Source organism: Schistocerca gregaria, chromosome 11 (genome assembly GCF_023897955.1).
Source record: "Schistocerca gregaria isolate iqSchGreg1 chromosome 11, iqSchGreg1.2, whole genome shotgun sequence".
In the NCBI taxonomy this organism is placed as follows: Eukaryota; Metazoa; Arthropoda; class Insecta; order Orthoptera; family Acrididae; genus Schistocerca; species Schistocerca gregaria.
In genome coordinates, this window is record NC_064930.1 from 145,738,019 (window position 1) to 145,759,534 (window position 21,516).

General features: G+C 43.6%; 1 protein-coding gene across 2 annotated transcripts in view; it reads left to right on the forward strand.

Annotated features, from left to right (window-relative positions):
* LOC126295236 (translation initiation factor IF-2-like) overlaps nt 1-21,516 on the forward strand; it is a 284,906-nt gene that overhangs the window by 45,743 nt on the left and 217,647 nt on the right. For both annotated transcript variants that reach the window (XM_049987586.1, XM_049987585.1), the window contains exon 2: nt 13,518-16,830. In XM_049987586.1, coding sequence (XP_049843543.1) covers nt 16,437-16,830 — 394 coding nt within the window. In that variant the 5' untranslated portion in view covers nt 13,518-16,436. The remainder of the gene's footprint in view (nt 1-13,517; nt 16,831-21,516) is intronic.

The window sequence follows — 21,516 nt, forward strand, 5'->3', positions numbered from 1 at the left end:
ACTTAGATCGCGATCCGCTCTGAGGTCGGCCAAGATGTCACTATTCCAGAATTCACTGCAAAAGAGCACAAAATGGTCACGGAGGATAGCCCATCGAAATTGCGCGAAGTTGCTCACGCTTGCCAATAACCTGAAAGGGTATATTTCATTTTAACTGAAGAATCAGAAACGAAAAAAAAAAAACCATCTCGAAGATGGATGCCGCGACTCTTGATGCTGGATCAAAAGCTCATGAGAATGGCCATCCCGGAACAGTGTTAGGACAGTTTTAGGAGAAACGAAGGCGATTTTTTTCTCCGGTTTGTGACTACAGATGAACCTTTGATGCACTCCGATACCACAGAGACAAAATAAGTGAAAGCAGTGGAAACAAGCTGATTCTCCGCCACCAAAGAAAGGAAAGAAAATTCCTTCGGCGGGAAAGGTCACGGCATAAATGATCTGGGATCTGAAGGGGATTCTGTTTGTAGCTTATCTCCCCACTGGGCAAACAATTAGTGGAGGATACTGTGGTACCGTCTTGGACAAATTGCAACAAACGATTGGCGTAAAAAAGGACAGGTTCAGCAAGGAAGTAAGATCCTCCATTAAGACAATGCGGGCCTATACGTGTCTGCAGGCGCCGTGGCAAAATTACACGAACTAAGGTACGAATTGTTGCCACACGTTGTTCACACGATATGGCTCCATCTGACTTCCATCTCTTCCCAAAACTGAAAACTTTTCCTGGTGACAAAGATTCGCTTCAAAGAAAGAAACGATAGCCGGAGTTTACAACGACCGGATGATCAAAGAGTCAGTGTAAATTTGAAAACGTAATAAACCACGGAATAATGTAGATAGAGGGGTAAAAATTTACACACATCCTTGGAATGACATGGGGTTTTATTAAAACAAAAAAAGTTGCCAAAATGTCCGACAGATGGCGCTGGAGAGCAAAACGTCAGTAACTGCTACCGTGACGGGTGAGAGGTACGTCGATATGTTACAGAATCGCATCATCCCCAGCCTGGCTGATAAACACCTGCTGGAATGTACGATGTTTATGCAGGATGCCGCTCCACCCCATATTGCTAGACGCGTGAAATATCAGTTGAGCGCGTCGTTTGGTGATGATCGTGTGCTCAGCCGCCACTTACATAACGCTCGGCCTCCCAGGTCCCCAGACCTCAGTTCGTGCGATCATTGGCTTTGGGGTTACCTGAAGTCGTAAGTGCATCGTAATAGACAGACATCTCTAGGGATGCTGAAAGACAACATCCGACGCGAATGCCTCACCATAACTCCGGACATGCTTCACAGTGCTGTTCACAACATTATTCCTCCACTACAGCAATTGTGCAGGTAAGTTAGAAAATTTAAAAAGGGAAATGGATAGGTTAGTTAGAGTGGGAATTAGTGAAGTTCGGTGGCAGGAGGAACAAGACTTTTGGTCAGGTGAATGCAGGGTTATATATAAAAAATCAAATAGGGGTAATGCAGGAGTAGGTTTAATAATGAATAAAAAATAGGAGTGTGGGTAAGCTACTGCAAACAGTATAGTGAACGCATTATTGTGGCCAAAATAGACACGTAGCCCACGCCTACTACAGTTGTAAAAGGTTATATGCCAACTAGCTCTGCAGATGAAGAAATTGAGGAAATGTATGATGAGATAAAAGAAATTATTCAGGTAGTGAAGGGAGACGAAAATTTAAGTCATGGGTGACTGGAATTCGTCAGTAGGAAAAGGGATAGAAGGAAACATAGTAGGTGATGATGGATTGGGGCTAAGAAATGAGAGCCGTCTGGTACAATTTTGCCCAGAGCATAACTTCTTGGTTCAAGAAGCATGAAAGAACATGGAAGAGCCCTGGAAATACTAAAAGGTTTGACACATAACATAATAGTAAAACAGATTTAGGAATCAAGTTTTAAATTGTAAGACATTTCCAGGTTCAGATGTGGACTCTGACCACAATCTATTGGTTATGAACTGTAGATTAAAACTGAAGAAACTGCAAAAAGTTAGGAATTTAAGGAGATGGGACCTGGATAAATTAAAAGAACCAGAGGTTGTGCAGAGTTTCACGGAGAGCATAAGGGAACAATTGACAGGAATGGGGGAAAGAAATACAGTAGAAGAAAAATGGGTAGCTTTGAGGAATGAAATAGTGAAGGCAGCAGAGGATCAAGTAGGTAAAAAGACGAGGGCTAGTAGAAACCCTTAGGTAACAGAAGAAACACGAAATTTAATTGATGAAAGGAAAAATATAAAATGCAGTAAATGAAGCAGGCAAAAAGGAATAGAATCGTCTCAAAAATGAGATCGACAGGAAGTGCAAAATGGCTAAGCAGGGATGGCTAGAGGACAAATGTAAGTATGTAGAGGCTTATCTCACGAGGGATTAGATAGATACTGCCTATAGGAAGAAAGAGAACTCTGGAGAAACGAGAACCACTTGTATGAATATCAAGCGCTCAGATGGAAACCCAGTTCTAAGCAAAGAAGGGAAAGCAGAAAGGTGGAAGGAGTATATAGAGGGTCTGTACAAGGGTGATGTACTTGAGGACAATATTATGGAAATGAAGAGGATGTAGATGAACACGAAATGGGAGATACGATACTGCGTGAAGAGTTTGACACAGCACTGAAAGACCTGAGTCGAAACAAGGCCCCAGGAGTAGACAACATTCCATTGGAACTACTGACTGCCTTGGGAGAGCCAGGCCCGACAAACCTCTACCATCTGGTGAGCAAGATGTACGAGACAGGCGAAATACCCTCAGACTTCAAGAAGAATATAATAATTCCAATCCCAAAGAAAGCAGGTGCTGACAGAAGTGAAAATTACCTAACTATCAGTTTAATAAGTCACAGCTGCAAAATACTAACGCGAATTCTTTACAGACGAATGGAAAAACTGGTAGGAGACCTCGGGGAAATTCAGTTTGGATTCCGTAGAAATGTTGGAACACCAGCGGCAATACTAACCCTACGACCTATCTTAGAAGAAAGATCAAGGAAAGGCAAACCTATGTTTGAGGAATGCTGGTGGACATATTGAGCATTTCCTGTAAAGATCATCTTTGCTTTGTCATACTTTAAGCTTATTATTGCTATTTTGATCTGATGAAGGGCAATCGGTCGGACATTTCTTCAACTTAAGTAATTTTTTTTTATGTTCTAATAAAATCCCATTTCATTGCAAGCATGGGTGTCAATTTGTGCCTCTCTATCTACATTATTCCGTGACTTATTCAGTTTTCAAATTTATACTGACTTTCGATCACCCAGTATTTTGCAGGCCTGGAGGAAACTCATTTCCGAGATGGGATCAAGGCACTGGAACATCGTTGGACAAAGTGCATTAATCAGCAAGGAGACTACATTGAAAAATAAGTTTCAGTGATCTACGTACTTTTTTCCGTTCTGAGGAGTTTTCAAGTCACCCCCGTATATTATGTAGACAAATGTATTCACCAAATTTCATTACTCTGAACTTATTGTTGAGATTGTTTTTCCGTCAGTGTAGGTACCCGTTTTTCTCATACGTCTGGAACAGTAAAGGCAGTGGGTAGCAGTCACGTAAGCACAGTGGCTTCCAGCCTACGTAGGGGCAGCTGCATCAGTGTCGCAGCACGTAAACGGGGGTAGGACGTCAAACGGACCGACTTGAAGCAGGAGAGGCACCACAAGACATAATAGTTTCCACAGTCTACGCTTTTACAAAGAAATGCATAAAACTTCAACAGCATGAGCAGGAAGGATTCAGGATTCATACTCATACCAGTGGAAGCTCGAAAACTTAACGAAACAAATTTTTTCCTTGTGAAATTTCATCATTTTTTCACTTAATACTGACATGCAGCATGATGGAATTTCACAAGAAAGAAATTTGCTATCGGTACACTTTTCTCCCTAAGAGAGATTCTTTGATTTCTGCATAGCAGCCAAACCATAATTACAGGTGTATGAAACTCTAGAAGTTAATTTATGAAAAAATGAACTGTTACATTTTAAACTTCATATTTAGGAAAAATTCAAGTTTTATTGTTAATTATCTCAGTTTTTTCCACAGTTTCTTAATAGATGCCGAAAATTTTAGAATTCCATACAACTGTAACTACTGTTAGTATGGTATGAAAAATTCATCGAAGAATCTCTTACTTAGGAAGAAAAGTGTACGTATAGCAACAAATACAGCCAGTAATAAGTGAAAAAATATTGAAATTTCACATGTAAAGAGTTATTTTGCTACGCTCTTGAAGTTCCACTGCGATGAGTGGGAATCCTGAATCCTTCCTGGTCGTGTTGTCAAAGTTTTATGCATTTATTTGTAAAAGCATAATGTGCGGTGGTGGCTCTCCTGCTCGCAGTCGGACCGTCTGACGTCCCACCCCCTTAAGTTACTTAGACGCACTCCTCTCCAACTTTCCGCTCCGCTACAAAATCGGTGGCAGCCGACAATGAGCGCACACCTAGGACGTAGCTCGGTGAGCCACCGGCAGCTTTAGACCTTTGTCGCGGCGTTATCTGTGGCCCACCGGCGGTCGGCATGGCCTTACGTAATGGGGACGTCAGCCGCGATAAAAACCGCCTTCTCACCTGTGCGGGTGACTGGCGATTTTCCGGTGCGGACAGGCGTTCGGGGACCACCGGGGTTCGAACCCCTAACCTGTGCTTGTATCCGCAGCTCCCTACGCGACAACCCCCCACTCACTACCTCATTCCGAGGTAGCCGCGTGTCGAACCCGAGACTAAAGCCTGGAAAGACACACAGGGCGCACCAATTAGCACGAAAGGAAACTGAAATGATCCGCTGAATTGTAGACTCGTATCATTGGTAGAGATACGTTGTTGTTCTTCTTCTTCTTTTAGTCTTCAGTCCTCAAACTGGTTTCATACAGCTCACCATGCTACCCTATCCTGTGCAAGCTTCATCTTCCACTACTTCCTGCAACCTTTATCCTTCTGAGTCTGCTTAGTGTACTCACCTCTTGGTCTCCTTCTAAGATTCTTACCCTCCACGCTGCCCTGCAATACTAAATTGCTGATACCTCGATGCCTCAAAACATGTCCTACCAACCGATCCCTTCTTGTAGTCAAGTTGTGCCACAAACTTCTCTTCTCCCCAATTCTATTCAATACCTCCTCATTAGTTATGTGATCTACCCATCTAATCTTCAGCATTCTTCTGTAGCACCACATTTCGAAAGCTTCTATTCTCTTCTTGTCCCAACTATTTATCGTCCATGTTTCATTCCCATACAGGGCTACACTCCATACAAATACTTTCAGAAACGACTTCCTGATACTTAAATCTACACTCGATGTTAACAAATTTCTCTTCTTCAGGCACGCTTTCCTTGCCATTGCCAGTCTACATTTTATATCCTCTCTACTTCCACCATCAGTTTTTTTGCTCCCCAAATAGCAAAACACCTTTATTCTTTTAAGCGTCTCATTTCCTAATCTAATACCCTCGGCATCACCCGACATAATTCGACTACATTCCATTATCCTCATTTTGCTGTTGTTGATGTAGATCTTCTACCCTCATTTCAAGACCCTGTCCATTCCACTCAAGTGCTCTTCCAAGTCCTTTGCTGTCTCTGACAGAATTACAATGTCATCGGCGAACCTCGACGTTTTTATTTCTCCCACATAGATTTCAATACCTACTACGAATTTTTTTGTTTTCTTCACTGCTTGCTCAATCTACAGACTTACTAGCAGCGGGGAGAGGCTACAACCCTGTCTCACTTCCTTCCCAGCCACTGCTTCTGTTTCGTGTCCCTCGACTCTTCTTACTGCCATCTGGTTTCTGTACAAATTGTAAATGGCATTTCGCTCCCTGTATTCTACCCCTGCCACCTTCAGAATTTGAGTATATACTCTAAATCTACAAATGCTAGAAACATCAGAAATAGATTAAGGAAAGGCAATCCTGAGAAAAGTCCTAGGGTCAGTATGGCCTCACGTGTTCCAACATTTCTCCGGAATCCAAACTGATCTTCCCCGAGGTCGGCTTCCGACAGTATTTCCATTCGTCCGTTAAGAATTAGCGTTAGTATTTTGCAGCTGTGACTTAGTAAACGGACGGTTCCGTAATTTTCACATTTGTCGACACCTACTTTCTTTGGAATTGGAATTATATTATTCTTGGAGTCTGAGGGTATTTCGCCTCTCTCATACATCTTGCTCTCCAGGTGGTATAGTTTTGTCAGGACTGGCTCTCCCAAGGCTGTCAGTAGTTCTAATGGAATGTTGTCTACTCCCGGGGCCTTGTTTCGACTCAGGTCTTTCAGTGCTCTGTCAAACTCTTCACGCAGTATCGTATCTCCCATTTCATTTACATCTATATAATCTTCCATTTCCATAATATTGTCCTCAAGTACATCGCACTTGTATAGACCCCCTATATACTCCTTATACCTTTCGGCTTTCCCTTCTTTGCTTAGAACTGGGTTTCCATCTGAGCTCTTGATATTCATAAAAGTAGCTCTCTTTTCTCCAAAGGTCTCTCTAATTTTCCTGTAGGCAGTATCTATCTTACCCCTAGTGAGATAAGCCTCTACATCCTTACATTTCTCCTCTAGCCATCCCTGCTTAGCCATTTTGCACTTCCTGTCTCATTTTTGAGAAGTTTGTATTCCTTTTTGCCTGCTTCATTTACTGCATTTTTATATTTTCTCCTTCCATCAATTATTGTTCCTTGTGTCACACAATGATTTCTACTAGCCCTCGTCTTTTTACCTACTCGATCATCTGCTGCCTTCACTATTTCATTGCTCAAAGCTACCCATTTTTCTTCTACTGTATTTCTTTCCCCCATTCCTGTCAATTGCTCCCTTATGCTCTCCCTGAAACTCTGCACAACCTCTGGTTCTTTCAGTTTATCCAGGTCCCATCTTCTTAAATTTCCACCTTTTTGCAGTTTCTTTAGTTTTAATGTACAGTTCATAACCAATAGGTTGTGGTCAGTCCACATCTGCCCCTGGAAATGTCTAAATCTGTCTTACCATTACATAATCTATCTGATACCTTCTATCTCCAGGCTTCTTCAATGTATACAGCCTTCTTTTATGATTCTTGAACCAAGTGTTAGCTATGATTAAGTTGTGCTCTGTGCAAAATTCTACCAGGCGGCTTCCTCTTTCATTCCTTAGCCCCATTCCATATTCACTTACTGCGTTTCCTTCTTTTCTGCTATCGAATTAGTCACCCATGACTATTAAATTTTCATCTCCTTTCACAACCTGAATAATTTATTTTATCTCATCATACATTTCATCAATTTCTTCATCTGCAGAGCTAGTTGGCATACAAACTTGTACTTTTGTAGTAGGTATGGGCTTCGTCTCTGTTTTGGCCACAATAATGCGTTCACTATGCTGTTTGTATTAGCTTACCCATACACCAATTTATTCTTCATTATTAATCCTACTCCTGCATTACCCGTATGCGATTTTGTAATTATAACCCTGTATTCAGCTTACCAAAAGTCTTGTCCTCCTGCCACCGAACTTTACTAATTCGCACTATATCTAAGCTATCCATTTCCCTTTTTAAATTATATAACGACGTCCTCTAGAGTAGTCCCCGCCCGGAGATCCGAATGGAGGACTATTTTACCTCCGGAATATTTTACCCAAGAGGACGCCATCATCATTTAACCATACAGTAAAGCTGCATGCCCTCGGGAAAAATTACGGCTGTAGTTTCCCCTTGCTTTCAGCCGTTCCCAGTACCAGCACAGCAACGCCGTTTTGGTTATTGTTAAAAGGCCACATCAATCATCCAGACTGTTGCCCCTGCAACTACTGGAAAGGCTGCTGCCCCTCTTCAGGAACCACACGTTTGTCTGGCCTCTCAACAGATACCCCTCCGTTGTGGTTGCACCTACGGTACGGCTATCTCTATCGCTGAGGCACTCAAACCTCCCCGTATAAAGTGCCGTATCAAAATGAAAAATACCAAAAATAGTGCATCTGAACTGTGACACTTATCGCAAAGAAGTAGGATGTAATATCACTTGCCCTTAAAAGTTACGTAGCTGGTTTATTCCCGGTATCAAATGGATACTGTCAAAATGTCTGCGCAAAATATATAAGTAATCCATGACACGTACGAAGAGAGTCCGTATGTACTGGGGATGTAGTGACATTGGAAATACACAGGGCGCTATACTGACAAACACACGACGTCCCGATAACACGTGACCAGGCCGGCAATATATGTTGACAACACAATATGTTCTGAGCATGTGAATGCTCACTCCAGAGATATTTACTCTACGGCAGTTGCCCTGAACGTTGTGGACAGTTGGAGCGAATGGTTTGGCCACCCAGTTCGCCCGACGTGCGTCTCATTTATGGGACGTAACAGAGAGGCCAGTTTGTGCAGAAAATCGTGCATCGGCAGCAGTAGGACAACAATGGAGAGCTGTAGAGCCAGCATGACTCTGTGTCTCTGCAGGGAACTTGAAACTATTTGAGTCCTTGAGTCTGTGCCACGTATCAGTTGGTGCGCTTAGCTGGGCAAAAGACCCGGCGTTAGGATTGCCCTGAGACTCCTGTCATCTCGGTGCACGTAGGTTTGCGTCTCCAACCATCTATCGGACATGTCTCGAAGAACAGATACCATTGGTGATTTTGCAGCCCTCCAAGAATGAAATTAGACTGAAATCCAGACCATTGTTTTCTTCCAGGTGTTGATAAAAATCAACGGGGACATCTACATCTACATCCACACTCCGCAAGCCACGCGACGGTCCGTGGCGGAGGGTACCTTCAGCACATCTATCTGTTCTCCCTTCTATTCCAGTCTCGTATTGTTCGTGGAAAGGATTGTCAGTATGCCTCTGTGTGCGCTCTAATCTCTCTCATTTTATCCTCACGGTCTCTTCGCGACATATACGTAGGAGGGACCAATATACTGCTCGACTCTTCGGTGAAACTATGTTTTCGAAACTTTAACAAAATCCCGTACCGAGCTACTGAGCATCTCTCCTGCAGAGTCCTCCACTGGAGTTTATCTATCATCTCAGTAACGCTTTCGCGATTACTAAATGATCCTGTGACGAAGCGGGCTGCTCTCCGTTGGATCTTCTCTATCTCTTCTATCGTCCCTATCTGGTACGGATCCCACACTGCTGAGCAGTATTCAAGCAGTGGGCGAACAAGCGTACTGTAACCTACTTCCTTTGTTTTCAGACTGCATTTCCTTAGGGTTCTCCCAATGAATGTCTGGCATCTGCTTTACCGACGATCAGCTTTATATGATCATTCCATTTTAAATCACTCCTAATGTGTACTCCCAGATAATTTATGGAGTTAACTGCTTCCAGTTGCTGACCTGCTATATTGTAGCTAAATGAAAAGGGATCTTCCTTCCTGTGTATTCGCAGCAGATTACACTTGTCTACATTGAGATTCAATTGCCGTTCCCTGCACCGTGCGCCAATTCGCTGCAGATCCTCCTGCATTTCAGTATAATCTTCCATAGTTACAACCTCTCGATACACTACAGCATCATCCGCAAAAAGCCTCAGTGAACTTCCGATGTCATCCACAAGGTCATTTATGTATATTGTGAATAGCAAAAGTCCTAAGACACTCCTCTGCGGCACACCTGAAATAACTCTTACTTCGGAAGACTTCTCTCCATTGAGATTGACTTGTTGCGTTCTGTTATCTAGGAACTCTTCAATCAAATCACACAATTGGTGTGATAGTCCATATGCTCTTGCTGTGTTCATGAAACGACTGTGCAGAACTGTATCGAAGTCATGAAACACGGCATCTACCTGTGAACCCGTGTCTGTGGCCCTCTGAGTCTCGTGGACGAATAGCGCCAGCTGGGTTTCACACGACCCTCTTCGGATTCCTACAGAGTAGATTTCTAATCTCCAGAAAAGTATTTATACTCGAACATACGTTTTCCAAAATTCTACAACTGATATACGTTAGAGATACAGGTGTATAGTTCTGCACATACGTTCGACGTCCCTTCTGGAAAACGGGTATGACCTGTGCCCTTTTCCAATCGTTTGGAACGCTACGCTTTGCTAGAGATCTAAGGTACACAGCTGCAAGAAGGGGAGCAAGTTCTTCGCGTTCTCTGTGTAAAATCGAACTGGTATCCCATCAGGACCAGCGGCTTTTCCTGTTTCGAGCGATTTTGTTTGTCTATCTGTCTGTCATCTATTTCGATATCTACCATTTTGTCATCTGTGCGACAATCTATAGAAGGAACTACACTGCAGTCTTCCACAGTTGAAAATGTGAGGCCTGAGCAAGACTCGCGCCTACGATCTCCTGCTTACGTGGCACACGCTCTATCCGACTTTTTTTAACCAAATATTTGAGTGAGCCACGTAGGACACAAAGGATAGTGCGACTTCAGGGACTTGACAGAGGCACCACACTTCCAACTTACTGTCCACACACTACATATGTAGTGGCCCTGATACTATACTCATCACTAGTCAGTCAGTCTACCTGTTCCCGCAAGAGTTAGAGCAATGTGGGTGCATCAGCACTGAAGATCATTGGCTGGTAAGCCTTATCTGCATGGAGATTGTATCTGTTGTTTCCGACATGTTTAATATACCAACGGGCACAGTTGAAAATGCGTGCGCCAACCAAAATGAAGCATCTGCCATGTAAGAAGATCCTAGGTTCGAGTCCGGGTCGGGCCACACCTTTTCACCTCTCCCCGTTGATACACGAGGTTTGCAGCTTTAATAGTGGCAACTATTTCCTTACAGCTCGTACAGAACAGACATGCAGGACATGTAGGATATGTTAAGAGGCATGAAGGGGCTCGTAAATTTAGTATTGGAGGGCAGCGTGGAGAGTAAAAATAGTAGGAGACCAAGAGATGAATACACCAAGCAGATTCAGAAGGATGTAGGCTGCAGTAGGTACTGGGATATAAAGTTTGCACAGGATAGAGTAGCATGGAGAGCTGCATCAAACCAGTCTCAGGACTGAAGACCACAACAATAAAATATGTACATGTTTCAAGCTTTTACTGACCTTCAAAGTAGTCGCCAACACAGTGTATAAGCCGCTGCCAGCGGTGTGGAAGTCGCAGGATACTCTTAGCAGTGCCAGCTGTGTTGACAGTTCGAGCGGCGCGGTCTGTTGCGCGACAAATTTGTATCAGTTCTGAAGCGAATGCCGCGAAGTGTTTCCTTCAGTTTAGAAATCGAGTAGAACTCACGAGGGCCTAAGTCCCGGGAGTGCAGTAGCTGGTACAGCACTTACCAGATCCATCTGTCAAACATATCAGCAACAGCTTGGTCTGTACGTGCTTCAGCATTGTCCTGCGAAATTACGGCCAGGTCCTGCGAAGTGTGTCATCACTTCTAAGCTGGTCGTAGGTTGTGATTCAAAAATTAACACCGTAGAGACAAGAGTGATTACACTTCGTGCAGGACCTGGTCGTAATTTCGCAGGACAATGCTCAAGCACGTACAGAGCAAGCTGTTGCTGATGTGTTTGACAGATGGATCTGGTAGGTGCTGTACCAGCTACTGCACTCCCGGGACTTAGGCCCTCGTGAGTTCCACTCGATTTCTAAACTGAAGGAAACACTTCGCGGCATTCGCTTCAGAACTGATACAAATTTGTCGCGCAACAGACCGCGCCGCTCGAACTGTCAACACAGCTGGCACTGCTAAGAGCATCCTAAGACTTCCACATCGCCGGCAACAGGTTATACACAATGCTGTTGATTACTCTCAATGTATGTAAAACTTTGAAACACGTATCTATTTTGTACGAGCTGTAAATAAATAAAATACTGACCATTAAAATTGAAACACCACGAAGATGACGTGCTGCAGACGCGAAATTCAAACGACAGGGAAGAAGATGGTCTGATTAGCAAATGGTTAGCTTTTCAGAGCATTCACACAAGGTTGGCGCCGGTGGGGACACCTACAACGTGCTCACATGAGGGAAGTTTCCTACCGATTTCTCATACACAAACAGCAGTTGACCGGCGTTGCCTGGTGAAACGTTGTTGTGATGCCTCGTGTAAGGAGGAGAAATGCGTACCATCACGTTTCCGGTTTTGATAGAGGTCGGATTGTAGCCTGTCGCAATTGCGGTTTATCGTATCGCGACATTGCTGCTCACGTCGGCCGAGATGCAATGACTATTAGCAGAATATGGAATCGGTGGGTTCAGGAGGGTAATACGGAACGCCGTGCTGGATGCCAACGGCCTCGTATCACTAGCAGTCGAGATGACAGGCATCTTATCCGCACGGCTGTAACGGATCGTGCAGCCACGTCTCGATCCATGAGTCAACAGATGGGTCGTTTGCAAGACAGCAACCATCTGCACGAACAGTTCGACGACGTATCCAGCAGCACGGACCATCAGCTCTGAGACCGTGGCTGCGGGGTTACCCTTGACGCGGCATCAGACAGGAGCGCCTGCGATGGTGTACTCGACGACGAACCTGGCTGCACGAAAGGCAAAACGTTATTTTTTTCGGATGAATTCAGGTTCTGTTTACAGCATCGTGATGGTCGCATCCGTGTTGGGCGACATCGCGGTGAACGCGCATTGGAAGCGTTTATTCGCCATCGCCATACTGGCGTATCACCCGGCGTGATGGTATGGGGTGCCATTGGTTACACGTCTCGGTCTCCTCTTGCTCGCACTGACGGCACTTTGAACAGTGGACGTTACATTTCATATGTGATACGACCCGTGACTGTACCCTTCATTCGATCCCTGCGAAACCCTACATCTCAGCAGGATAATGCACGACCGCATGTTGCGGGTCCTGTACGGCCTTTCTGGATACAGAAAATGTTCGACTGCTGCCCTGGCCAGCACATTCTCCAGATGTCTCACCAACTGAAAACGTGTTGTCAATGGTGGCCAAGCAACTGGGTCGTCACAGTTTGACAGTCACTATTCTCGATGAATTGTGGTATCGTGTTGAAGCTGCATGGGCAGCTGTACCTGTACACGCCATCCGAGCTCTGTTTGACTCAATGCCAAGGCGTATCGAGGCCGTTATTAAGGCCAGGGCTGGTTGTTGTTCTGGGTGCTGATTTCTCAGGATCTATGCACACAAATTGCGTGGAAATGCAATCACATGTCCGTTCTAGTTTAATATATTTGTCCAATGAATACCCGTTTATCTGCATTTCTTCTTGGTGTAGCAGTTTTAATGGCCAGTACTGTAGTTGCCACCATTAAAGTTCTAACCCTCTTATCTCAACGCCTGTGGGCAGCTAGTGGTCTGGATTTCATTGTAATTTTATGAAGGTCTTAAGTGTTCGTCAGATATTCAGCACGTTAACTCATTGGCGAAGTAATCTGATATTCGAAGCTGTTTGATATGTGGGAGTTGGATTGTTTAAATAATGGTGGAGGGGCTACTGCATTAGACTGGCCGTGTATGACTGTGTGCCTAAGTGTTGGCAAAGTGACCTAGTGTGTGCTTCTTCTACTGGCTGCGTTTCGGATTTGCGCTCTCTGATGGCATTTTTCTCTTGTTTCAGATATCTACCGCATAAGGAGACAGCACGGCACGAAGATACGGGACGTGGTGCAAGGAGCAAGCGAGTAACGGCCACACGAAGGTAGAAGAAGTGACGGAAAGACTGACTCGGTAATTGGAGACTGGACGAGAAAAATCGCTCTTCTGTGATCACACCCCTATTTTTGTAGCGCGTTTAATTTTTTCGTCACACGCCCTTCCTTGGTGTGTACGTGTGCAAGCGAAAGTACAAATCGTGGCATAGTGAGGGAATGACAGTTGAGTAAGGATAGTAAAGGGGAAGGAAGGTAGAAGCGTCATCTCCGAAGTGTCCAGTAGTTGCTCGTTTAGTCGTAGGTATAATGTTCTGAAGCGACAGTTCACAGCAAGTAGGCCGTAGGTGGTAGGTGAGACAGATCGCCACCTCAGACAATTAGTACTGCGGAGGTTCTGATTGTGTGCGCTTCAGAATACACGCTTCGCAAAGCGTCGACGCCCACGTTTGTCAGTTTTCTCACAAGTGTACTTAAGGGACTAGGATACATTTGCAACTGCCAGATTTTTAATTTGTTTTTTCCCCCTGCGATGTGAGCTGTCGTTATCCACTGCGGCCTGTCAAAGTGGGAAAAGAAATGCTGCGCAGATAATTTTAATTGCTTCGGTTTTATACACCAAAGTTAATCGTTGAATACGCAAAAGTCAAATCGATTTTTCGTCGCGAGATTTTTTGGAAAAGTTTTTTCGCGCCTGTCGCTATATTGAGCGTTGTGTTTTTGGTAGTGTCGCTGTGTATTTTGTAATCGTACTTTATTATCTAGTTTTGAATAAAAAATTGTTCCCGTGCCTGATGGTTTTGATGCAGGAGTTAGGATTTTTGTGATATTCGATAGCAATAAGAGCTTGCCTTGCAACTGTAAAAAGCCAGAAATTGTGAATAGCAAACGTTCTATTTGGGATCAGTCGCGTTTGATGTTGGATTTTTGAGACAACGAAGAATCAACGCAGGGACAGACGAGAAGGAAAAAGCGGAGAAAGTTGCCTTAAAGTTCGGCGGTTCAAGACAGTACTTACACATTCTCGCCTGTTTCTGATATTGTCAGTCACAATAAAAGTACAAAAAGGGGTACTTTAAACTAGTTGAAAACTAGTCAAAGGTTTTTTAATGCGGTTTGTCTGCGTATCGAGCGTTAACTGTTCGCTAGGAAAATTAGTACTATTTCATATTCAGCTACGTCTATAGTAGATGCGCAAAGTCTGTATTCCGATAGCACGTTTATCTACGCCCACTTAGTCTTGGGCACTTGCACACTCACACACTGAGATAGTAATAATCCAGCTGTACTTGACTGGTAATTGGCGTGCACACTTAATCAAACGAACGGCTTGCAAGAAAAAGTATACATTCTTACCAGAAGTATATCGGAAAACATTTTCCTGGTCTGTAAACAAGTACTTAAAAGATTAATCTCGTTTTTGTCATCAATAGGCAGTATCTCAGTACAAACAAGTATTTGCGTTGGTTCAGTACTTAAATAAGTGGAATAAAGTGAATGTACGTTAATATTCAGAGTAGTTTAGTCTTAGCATTATTCCTTGTAATTTGGGTACTCAAAAAGAAAGATATTCCCACAGCAGGAGCGATTTTTCGTTATAGTTCTCTGCAAGATAAAGGCCTTCCTGCTTATATTCGGCAAACGTTGAAAATTTAGCGGGACATAATTCAAATTGGAATTGTAGTGTGGAAGAGTGTAAAGGTAAGCATTCTGACCATCGGCAAGTTACTGTGCGTTACTGTGTACTTAATCGCGGGGTAGAGTGAACGTGGTGGAATTGATCAACCACTGGACTCGTGCAACGAATTTTTCTGCTGTTGAAAGTTGTAAGTGGCCTAATACTTGTCTTCCAGTTTACACTTTGTGGAGTGTGGTAGGATCTCGGACGACGACTGAATATTCGAGCTTCCGAGGCTCATTAAAAGACCTGTGCGCGTCTGACACCTGGTGTCGGTGTCTCCGTATTCGTCGGGGCACGGCTAGGAAATACTAGAGGACTGACAAAGTGAAGTACTTAGATAGTAATACTTCTGTTGTCAATTGCTGGTGGAATACAGAGCACAGAATTGTGCCAAGAAAGTGCTGCCCTTGCACGTGTAATACAGATCGGAACTGAGTACTTAATAGCGTATATAGTGTTAGAGGTCTGGAAGTGGTTCAGAGCCAGGGAGAAACGCGAGCTGTGATAAATGTTCCTCTACTGAAATTCCGCAACAAAATCACTTCTCGTACACTGTCAAAGGTGCACGACAGGGCAGCTGGTTTGGTAGCCTTCTTAACAGAGTACTTAAGAGTGAACAGTTTTTCTTTTTAGTGCGGTAGTACCCTGAACCCCCCAGTTACGGATAGTAAGCTGTCTCGACCCTCACAGTGTCCGCCATCGACCTCGGCACTAGGGCCAAATGTCGTTCAAGATCGGCGAATCGTGCCTGCCACTCTCCAAGTCTCTTATCTCTGTGCAGACCTCTGAAGACAGCTGACAGTGGGGGAACTTGAGGACTACTGCTGCCGCTACAGACTGTCTACTTCACTGGGGAGACTTTCCTGCCCGTCGCTGCAGTCCGGACCTGCGTCCCGGCACTACCGTATCCTGAAACACGCTTCCCTGGGGCAGATCCAGTTAGACTACTGTGCACTGCGTCTGATGTTCAACTCTGTTGGTAACTCAGTTCTACACCCGTACAAGGCCTAACTATTCCTAGAGCGACTGCCACCTAATTACAGTGCGTGTCCCTCATACCACGTACCCAAAGCTCGTGCGTCGGTAAAGAGCAACTGGCGTGGACACTCGGTAGTATCTACTTCTTGGCGAGTCCCCGAGCGCTGCCGAGGACCCAGAAGCCCAATTCGGAGTTCCCCGCTTGCCGAACCCTCCCCCAGATCGAACGATGCCGCCGAAGAAGCCCCCTCAGGAACCCGGCGCCAAGGGTTCGAAGAAGGCGCCGGCTACGGGTCCGGCGCCTCTGGCCGCGCCGGACGACTCTTCGCCGTCGCCGTCGCCCCCGCCGTCGCCCTCGGCGGACGACGACGACTCTTCGCAGTCGAGCAGCAGCTACAACACCATCACGTCGCTGGCGGCGCTGAAGGAGCTGCTGCACGGCCCGGGTTCGGGACCCACCAACGACGTGGACCTGGCCTGGTTCGAGCACTACTTCCTGAGCCACGTGAACCGCCTGCCCAAGCACGAGCTGCGCTCGCCCTGCCTGCGGCCCATCCTGGAGGGCCGCCGGGTCTCGGAGTGGGCCGGCGACGCCCACGCCAACGAGGCGCCGCCCCACGCCGGTGAGTAAGAGTGTCCAGCCACTGCGTGCGCAACTAGGCAGTATCGGCCGAACTACCGCTGTCCTACCGGCGTCGCTCTCTCCTCAGCGTGCCGTTTATCTGCCATCAGTGGCCACCTATCCTATGCCTCCTTCGGTGACTCCCTTCCTTCGGTGACTCCCTTCCTTCGGTGACTCCCTTCCTTCGGTGACTCCCTTCCTTCGGTGACTCCCTTCCTTCGGTGACTCCCTTCCTTCGGTGACTCCCTTCCTTCGGTGACTCCCTTCCTTCGGTGACTCCCTTCCTTCGGTGACTCCCTTCCTTCGGTGACTCCCTTCCTTCGGTGACTCCCTTCCTTCGGTGACTCCCTTCCTTCGGTGACTCCCTTCCTTCGGTGACAGCTTAATTCTGTATGTTATGGCTCACTAGCTCACTCTTGAGTTCGTTTGCTATTTCACCAACGTTAGGCAGAACATACAGAATTTAGCTCCTATAATATATATTTTTCAGCTCAAATTCCCTATACTTCCTAAACTCTGAAACGAAGAAAATAAATCTAGTACAATTTCTATAAAACGTGAAAGTTAGATAATAAATGAAATTGTTTTATTGAGGAAAAGAATTATCAATTAAATATTGATAGTTGGTTCAAAGATACGTAGATTCCTTTGTTAAAACAAAAAGATGTTTTGATTACAACTTACATTTAATCCTTAATTCATTATGGAATTTCAAAACATCTGTCGGATCCATGAAATTTTAGAATATAAAGATACAAACAAACGAATTAGAAAAAATATAGATGTAGATCATGGTAAAACATTTGAAGATTTAAACCACGTCTCACTCAAGAGGTTAAAAGGTAATGAAAATCTTCAATATTTATTAATGAACCTGGATTACATGCATCAATTTTAAAATTATGTAGGTAACAAAATCACTTCACATTACTTTAAACTACCCAGTTTCAACTACTTTCTGAAAACAAATTTTACGTGTTTTATTAACAATTTTGCATACGGACTTGTAACTACTTTTTTGGAAATAAAAAGCTGTTTTTCTACTTCTAATGGAAATTCTGTTCCAAGAATAGCTTATCTAAAAATACATTTAATTTTTGAATACAGTTCATTGTATAAAGAATAACATAAACAAATATTCAAAAATATAAAACGCCTCAAATTTTACGAAACATAAAAATAAAAAGCTGCAAACGATTAGGAAACCCAGAAGAACGATTACAACTAATTATTTCCAACGTTACAATAGAACATTATCGTGGAATCGATAAGTTTTTAAATTAGAAAATATACCAGATTGTTATTGTTCCAATTATTGGTTGGAAAAAGAAATCAGAAATTAAAAAAAATCTAAATTACAAAATTAAAATTATACTCGATAAAGTTAAAACACCAAATAAGAATAGACAGAATTGCCTTCGTTCAGTTTTTATGTGCATATTAAAAGATGAAACTGAGTGACTTATTCATACCTTCTTGTATATTTTTATATATCTATGTTTCAAATTTTTCTGGGATAACTACATGATTCTGTTCAAAGAAATGAACAGTAATGGTGCATATTCGCAATTAACTCCAACTAAACTTGAACGTTGTTGTTGTTGATGGTGGTGTCTTCAGTCCTGAGACTGGTTTGATGCAGCTCTCCATGCTACTCTATTTTGTGCAAGCCTCTTCATCTCTGAGTAACTACTGCAGCCTGCATCCTTCTGAATCAGCTTAGTGTATTCATCTCTTGGTCTCCCTCTACGATTTTTACCCTCCACACTTCCCTCCAATGCTAAATTTGTGATCCCATGATGCCTCAGAACATGTCCTACCAACCGATCCCTTCTTCTGGTCAAGTTGTGCCACAAACTTCTCTTCTCCCCAATTCTATTCATTACCTCCTCCTTAGTTATGTGATCTACCCATCTAATCTTCAGCATTCTTCTGTAGCACCACATTTCGAAAGCTTCTATTCTCTTCTTGTCCAAACTATTTATCGTCCACGTTTCACTTCCATACATGGCTACACTCCATACAAATACTTTCAGAAAAGACTTCTTTACACTTAAATTTATACTCGATGTTAACAAATTTCTCTTCTTCAGAAACTCTTTCCTTGCCATTGCCAGTCTACATTTTATATCCTCTCTACTTCGACTATCATCAGTTATTTTACTTCCTAAATAGCAAAACTCCTTTACTACTTTAAGTGTCTCATTTCCTAATATAATTCCCTCAGCATCACCCGATTTAATTTGACAACATTCCATTATCCTCGTTTTGCTTTTGTTGATGTTCATCTTACATCCTCCTTTCAAGACAATGTCCATTCCGTTCAACTGCTCTTCCAAGTCTTTTGTCGTCTCTGACAGAATTACAATGTCATCGGCGAACCTCAAAGTTTTTACTTCTTCTCCATGAATTTTAATACCTACTCCAAATTTTTCTTTTGTTTCCTTTACTGCTTGCTCAATATACAGATTGAATAACATCGGGGAGAGGCTGGAACCCTGTCTCACTCCCTTACCAGTCACTGCTTCTCTTTCGTGTCCCTCGACTCTTCTTACTGCCATCTGGTTTCTGTACAAATTGTAAATAGCCTTTCGCTCCCTGTATTTTACCCCTGCCACCTTCAGAATTTGAAAAAGAGTATTCCAGTCAACATTGTCAAAAGCTTTCTCTAAGTCTACAAATGCTAGAAACGTAGGTTTGCCTTTTCTTAATCTTTGTTCTAAGATAACTCGTAAGGTCAGTATTGCCTCACGTGTTCCAACGTTTCTACGGAATCCAAACTGATCCTCCCTGAGGTCAGACTCTACCAGTTTTTCCATTTGTCTGTAAGAATTGGCGTTAGTATTTTGTAGCTGTGACTTATTACACTGATAGTTAGGTAATTTTCACATCTGTCAACACCTGCTTTCTTTGGGATTGGAATTATTATATTCTTCTTGAAGTCTGAGGGTATTTCGCCTGTCTCATACATCTTGCTCACCAGCTGGTAGAGTTTTGTCATGACTGGCTCTCCCAAGGCCGTCAGTAGTTCTAATGGAATGTTGTCTACTCTGGGGGCCTTGTTTCGACTCAGGTCTTTCAGTGCTCTGTCAAACTCTTCACGCAGTATCTTATCTCCCATTTGGTATTCTTCTAGATTCTCTTCCATTTCCATGATATTGTCCTCAAGTACATCGCCCTTGTATAAACCTTTTTTATACTCCTTCCAACTTTCTGCCTTTCCTTCCAACTTTCTGCCTTCCCTTCTTCGCTTAGAACTGGGTTGCCATCTGAGCTCTTGATATTCATACAAGTGGTTCTCCTATTTCCAAAGGTCTCTTTAATTTTCCTGTAGGCAGTATCTATCTTACCCCTAGCGAGATAAGCCTCTACATCCCTACATTTGTCCTCTAGCCATCCCTGCTTAGTCATTATTGACTTCCTGTCGATCTCATTTTTGAGACGTTTGTATTCCTTTTGGCCTGCTTCATTTACTGCATTTTTATATTTTCTCCTTTCATCAATTAAATTCAATATTTCTTCCGTTACCCAAGGATTTCTACTAGCCCTCGTCTTTTTACCTACTTTATCCTCTGGTGCCTTCGCTACTTCATCCCTCAGAGCTATCCATTCTTCTTCTACTGTATTCCTCTCCCCCATTCCTGTCAGATGTTCCCTTATGCTCTCCTTGAAACTCTGTACAACCTCTGGTTCTTTCAGTTTGTCTAGGTCCCATCTCCTCAAATTCCCACCTTTTTGCAGTTTCTTCAGTTTTAACCTACAGGTCATAACCAATAGATTGTGGTCAGTCCACATTTGCCCCTGGAAATGTCCTACAGTTTAAGACCTGATTCGTAAATCTGTCTTACCATTATATAATCTGATACCTTTTAGTATCTCCAGCATTCTTCCTTGTATACAACCTTTTTTTTATGATTCTTAAACAAAGTGTTAGCTAGGATCAAGTTATGCTCTGTGCAAAATTCTACCAGACGGCTTCCTGTTTCATTTCTTAGCCCCAATCCATAATCACCTACTATGTTTCCTTTTTCTACTGACGAATTCCTGTCACCCATGACCATTCAATTTTCGTCTCTCTTCACTACCTGAATTTCTTTTATCTCATCATACATTTCTTCAATTTCTTCGTCATCTGCAGAGCTAGTTGACATATAAACTTGTACTACTGTAGTAGGTGTGGGCTTCGTGTCTCTTTGCCACAATAATGCGCTCACTATGCTGTTTGTAGTAGCTTTCCCGCGTTCCTATTTTTTTATTCATTATTAAACCTACTCCTGCATTACCCCTACTTTGTTCTGTGTTTATAAACCTGTAGTCACCTGACCAGAAGTTGATTTCCTCCTGCCACCGAACTTCACTAATTCCCACTATATCTAACTTTAACCTATCCATTTCCCTTTTTAAATTTTCTAACCTACCTGCCCGATTAAGTGATCTGACATTCCACACTCCGATCCGTAGAACGCCAGTTTTCTTTCTCCTGATAACGGCATCCTCTTGAGTAGTCCCCGCCCGGAGATCCGAATGGGGGGACTATTTTACCTCCGGAATGTTTTACCCAAGAGGACGCCATCATCATTTAGTCATACAGTAAAGCTGCATGTCCTCGGGAAAAATTACGGCTGTAGTTTCCCCTTGCTTTCAGCCGTTTGCAGTACCAGCCCAGCAAGGCCCTTTTGGTTATTGT